The 5,291-nt window shown below is 41.8% G+C and overlaps 1 protein-coding gene across 1 annotated transcript; it reads right to left on the reverse strand.

The window, feature by feature from the left end:
* Positions 1-389: 389 nt before the first annotated feature.
* LOC113777359 lies at positions 390-977 on the reverse strand. Its single transcript, XM_027322393.1, has one exon. It carries the CDS (start codon positions 975-977, stop codon positions 390-392), a length of 588 nt encoding a protein of 195 aa, XP_027178194.1.
* Positions 978-5,291: the final 4,314 nt, after the last annotated feature.

Below are 5,291 nucleotides of genomic sequence, written 5' to 3' on the forward strand. Positions count from 1 at the left end.
GCTATATATTAGGATATCATCAACGTAAATTACCACAAATTTTTCCAAGAATGGACGCAACACATGATTCATTAATCTCATGAAAGTACTTGGTGCATTAGTTAGCCCAAAAAGGCATCACTAACCATTCATACAATCCATACTTAGTTTTTAAGGCAGTTTTCCATTCATCCCCTTCTTTAATCCTAATTTGATGGTACCCACTTTTGAGATCAATTTTGGTAAAGAACACAGCCCCATGTAACTCATCAAGCATATTATCTAAGCGGGGTATAGGGTGGCGATACTTTACCGTGATGGCATTCACAGCTCTACAGTCGGTACACATCCTCCACGTACCATCTTTTTTGGGTACTAAAATGACTGGGACAGCACGCAGGCTCAAACTCTCACGTGCCCATCCACTTGCCTTTGCAACTCCTTAGTCTCCTCTGAGTTGCTCTTCTAGCTGGTCGATTTGGCAATGAAGCTCCAGGGATGAAATCAATCTGATACTCAATGCCCCTAAGTGGTGGCAATCCACTTGGCACGTCCCCAGGAAAGATGTCAGCATACTCCTGCAAAAGAGACACAACCTCAAGAGGTATGTTAGTATCAAGTTCATGCACATTTAGAGCTACTTCTTTGCTAACAAGCATAAGAAGCGACTGCTCATCTCTCATTAACTTCCTCACTTTCTTGGCTTTTATTAGGAGCATTTGTTTTCCCTCGAATTTAACCTCACTTGCCGAACTATCTATAGCCTTTTTTCTCTCCCTTTTTGCCCCGGCGCTCACATTTTCTTTCTTTTTTGAACAATACTTCTCATACTCCTGTTGCAATTTCAATTGGTCTTCATGCACTTCTTTTGGGAAAAGGGGAGCTAGGGTGACTTTCTTACTATTGTACAAGAAGCTATACTTGTTAGTCACGCCATTAAAAGTTACCTGCTTGTCAAACTGCCACGGCCTATCTAGTATAATATGACTAGCCTGCATAGGAACTATGTCACATAATACATCATCAAAATATTTATGAATTTGGAAGGATATAAGAACCTGTATGGTTACTCGAACCTCCCCAGAATTGTTGAGCCACTGGAGTTTGTAGGGTCACGGGTGATCCTTTGTAGGCAGTTTCAAGTTGTCCACCATGAGTGAACTAGCTACATTTGTGCAGCTTCCACTATCAATAATCACACAACAAATTGCTTGGTTGACGAAGCACCTGGTGTAGAAAATGTTCTCCTGTTGAAGCTCTTTCTCCTTAACACGTGTAGTTAATGCTCTCCTTGCAACCAATGCGGTCCCAAAGTGACCCTCGGGTGCATTAAATTCCTCTTCATTTGGCGACTCACCATCACTACCTCCTTCAAGTGGTGGCATGCCGTCGTACTCGGCTTCATCTTCACTCACGATCTCGCCATTTTGCAGCAGAATCATAGTCCTTTGGTTGGGGCATTGACTAGCGATATGGCCTCTACGTTGGCATTTGAAGTATCGAGTATCACGAGCTCTAGTTTGTGTCCTAGGCTCCTCAAATTTTGGAATAGAAGAGGGTGGTTTCCTACCATTAGAACTACCCACCTTACCTCCCTCGAATCTCGGGTTTGGTGTAGGAGCAGTTGGTGAAGGCCGAGAGCCATTCCTTGGTTGGAACGAACGGTTGGCGGAGTAGGTGGTGTTTCTGAAATTCGGTCGAGTAGTTCCCCTCCTCTTGAGCCGTTGTTCGACCTTAATGGCCTTGTCAACAATCTCATGCAACTCCATATAGTGTTGAAGTTCCACTCGTTCAGCAATATCGGGCCTTAACCCGTTCAAGAATCTAGCCATGGTGGCTTCGGGATCCTCTTGCACATCCGCCCTAAGCATCAGGATATCCATCTCCTTATGATACTCATCCACACTCCGGTTGCTTTGGACTAAGGTTTGTAATTGGTGGTACAAATCCCTAGTATTGTGTCCAGGAACAAATCGGTTGCGTATCATGGCTCGAAGCTCGGGCCATGGAATGAGCTCAGGTAGCCCATTTCTCCTTCTTGACTTCTTGATTTGGTCCCACCAAACCACAGCGTACTCAGTGAATTCCATGGTTTCCAACTGCACCTTTTGCACCTCGGTGTTGTTTTGGCAAGAAAAAATCATTTCGATCTTGGACAACCATTCGAGAAAGGCCTCAGGATCGGACTGTCCTTTGAATTCAGGGATTTTCATTTTGATTCCCTTGAGCACATCAATAGGTCCCGTTTGGTTCCTTTGCCTTGGTCGAACGCGAGGTTCCTCGTCATCATCATCATTATTGGAACCATCGAACTCCTTCACGTCCCTTCGCCTTCGCGTGGACTTAGAAGATTTTGGTGTTCCAGATGCTCGGATTTGCAGCAACTCATCTTGAATTGGTTCTAACATGCATTGGAAACACCTTTCCATTTGATCCATCATCTTTTCCAAGTCCATAGGGTGGGATGCTCCTTCGTTTTCACTAGACATGTAGTCTCGAATGTACCTGTGAGGGTTAGTAGCAAAGGAAAAAGAAAGAAAAAGAAAGATTATTGTACACTCCCCCTAAAGTGTATACTCTCTCACTCGGATATGGTCATTCAAATCACTCAATTGAGCTCTCCAAAATTGTCTCACAGCCCCTTGCAAGACCTTGAACAAATTAGAATTTCCACAAGTGCTCAAATTAAACTTAAAAATTAAGTTCACGCAAGAATTTGAGATTCGTAAGAGTAGAGATTTTGTTGGAAAACAAAATTAGGACACTAAGAGTGGAGTGGTAGAATATATTTAGGAATAAAAATTGGAAAAAGAATGGACTCAAAAGCTACAAAAAATTAAGATTGGCGCTCGAAGGTCTTGATCGACAAGGAAAATGGTCCTTTTGCTTTGCTGGATTTCTTGGTCAATTTACTCTTGTCCTTTTTTTTTTTTTTTTTTTGCAGAGGTACGGATATAACCTAGGAGCAATTCTAGGCAAGGGTCAGCTAAAAAATAGGGAACAAAGTGACTTGGAAGGGCACTTGGTCTTGTTTTGGAAACCTTTTTGGTTTTATAAACCAGTTGGGTTTGGAAGTCTGGCAGCGGCTGTTTCTTTTTTCTTTTCTAGTTGCTCAGCCGAATGGTTCCCTCTTCCCAGGTGTTCTGGAAGTGCACAAAGGCTGGGGTATTGGATGAATTAAATCGGCTCTCGCTGGCTGCTCAACTCACAAGAAGCAAGACAGCAAGCCGGATGGAGTCGCAAAAATACGATGTCACTCAAGTCCCCCACGGGCTCCCCCCCTTCGGGTTACCCAAGAACCTCCCAAGAAAAGCTCAAGAACTCCTCGAAGACCCTTCACAGATGCTTGAGAGTATAAGAAACTGTTCAAGAAATGCAAGCTACAGGTTTTCAAGGTTCAAGAATCTCAAGAAATCTAAGAAGTTGTAGATCAGAATTTTTGAATGTAGACTAGGCTCAATGTAATCGGCAATTGATTCCCGACCGAGCTCTAGTTTCTTGTTTGAGTTCCCCAATTCAATAACAGTATTCAAGACTCTTTTGTTTCGAAATTTGCTTGATGTGTTTGTTTCATTTTTTTTTCTGTTAACAAACAATGAAATCAACACACAACCTAACCAAACACGACACAATGAACTCCCAGAAATTCCAGAAGTTCAAACGATAGCAATACAGATTCAACAAGGACGACCAGAATTTGAAATCAATGGAGACTCGCGGACAGATTGCAATAGGCTTTTACCCCATTGAGTTTCTCACTAAAGTAGGCAATAGGCTTTCCACCTTAGTTCAACATAACTCCAACTCCAATACCTGAAGCATCACAATCGATCTCAAATGTTTTAGAGAAATCAGGTAAGGCAAGTATAGGTGTGTGTGTGAGTTTGTAAGCGGTAAAAGCCTTTTCTTGAGAATCTCTCTAGCGGAAATTCTCATTCTTCTTGATCAATTCGGTCAAGAGTGCAGCAATGGTTTTAAAGTCCCTCACGAATCTCCTATAGAAACCCGCAAGTCCACGGAAACTTCGAACATCACCCACAGACCTTGGTGTTGGCCACTCTTGAATACCTTTCACCTTTTGATCATCCACCTTCATTCCCCGTGCACTTATAACAAACCCTAGAAACACCAACTCATTAGTGCAGAAATTGCACTTCTTGAGATTGGCATAAAGCTTCTCTCGTCGAAGTACATCCATAATCGCCCTTATATGCTCAAGGTGTTCATCGTAAGACTTGCTATATATTAGGATATCATCAAAGTAAACTATAACAAATTTTCCCAAAAATGGACGCAACACATGATTCATTAATCTCATGAAAGTATTAGGTGCATTAGTTAGCCCAAAAGGCATCACTTAGCATTCATACAATCCATACTTAGTTTTAAAGGCAGTTTTCCATCCATTCCCCTCTTTAATCCTAATTTGATGGTACCCACTTTTGAAATTAATTTTGGTAAAGAACACAGTCCCATGTAACTCATCAAGCATATCATCTAAGCGAGGTATAGGGTGGCGATACTTTATCGTGATGGCATTCACAGCTCTACAGTATGTACACATCCTCCACATACCATTTTATTTGGCCACTAAAATGATTGGGACAGCACGCGGGCTCAAACTCTCACGTGCCCATCCCTTGCCAAGCAACTCATCCACTTACCTTTGCAACTCCTTAGTCTCCTCCGAGTTGCTCTTGTAAGCTGGTCGATTTGGCAATGAAACTCCAGGGACAAAATCAATCTGATACTCAATGCCCCTAAGTGGTGGCAATCCACTTGGCACGTCCTCGGGAAAGATGTCAACATATGTAATGATTGAAGACAACCAAGTGGAAGAGATAAGCAATGTAAAGATCACAAATGTAACAATAAGTAAATAAAAAGAAAAGAATTGCAAACCAATTAACTACCCAACTCCTATTGAGCTTGTAGATTAATTCAAATAAGTTTCTTCAAATTGATGAATTACAATCACTCTTGCGTCCAAAGGAAGGTTCACCTCCTCCTTGCCCCGAACACCACTCGGTCAAGTCAAGAAGTTTTACTATCCCTCAGGACAACCCTCACAGAGCTACACTCATGAAGTATTCACTCACAAATGAAAAGCTTACAATGAACCTCACACCACTAAGACTACAAATCTTCTTTGAAGAGTATTTTCTCACTAAAATCACTCTAGATCTTTTGTATTTTCAATGTGCAAAAGTTATTTGAAGATTCTGATCATACTCTATTTATAGGAGACCAACAAAGTGCTTCATTAATGCTTCCAACGGATAGAAAGTAGCTAAACAATCAACTAGCCGTTG

Source organism: Coffea eugenioides, chromosome 7 (genome assembly GCF_003713205.1).
Source record: "Coffea eugenioides isolate CCC68of chromosome 7, Ceug_1.0, whole genome shotgun sequence".
NCBI lineage: Eukaryota > Viridiplantae > Streptophyta > Magnoliopsida > Gentianales > Rubiaceae > Coffea > Coffea eugenioides.

Excerpts from the sequence above, each read along its gene's own strand:
- LOC113777359 (XM_027322393.1), bottom strand. The coding sequence starts at position 977 with ATGCAGGCTAGTCATATTATACTAGATAGGCCGTGGCAGTTTGACAAG.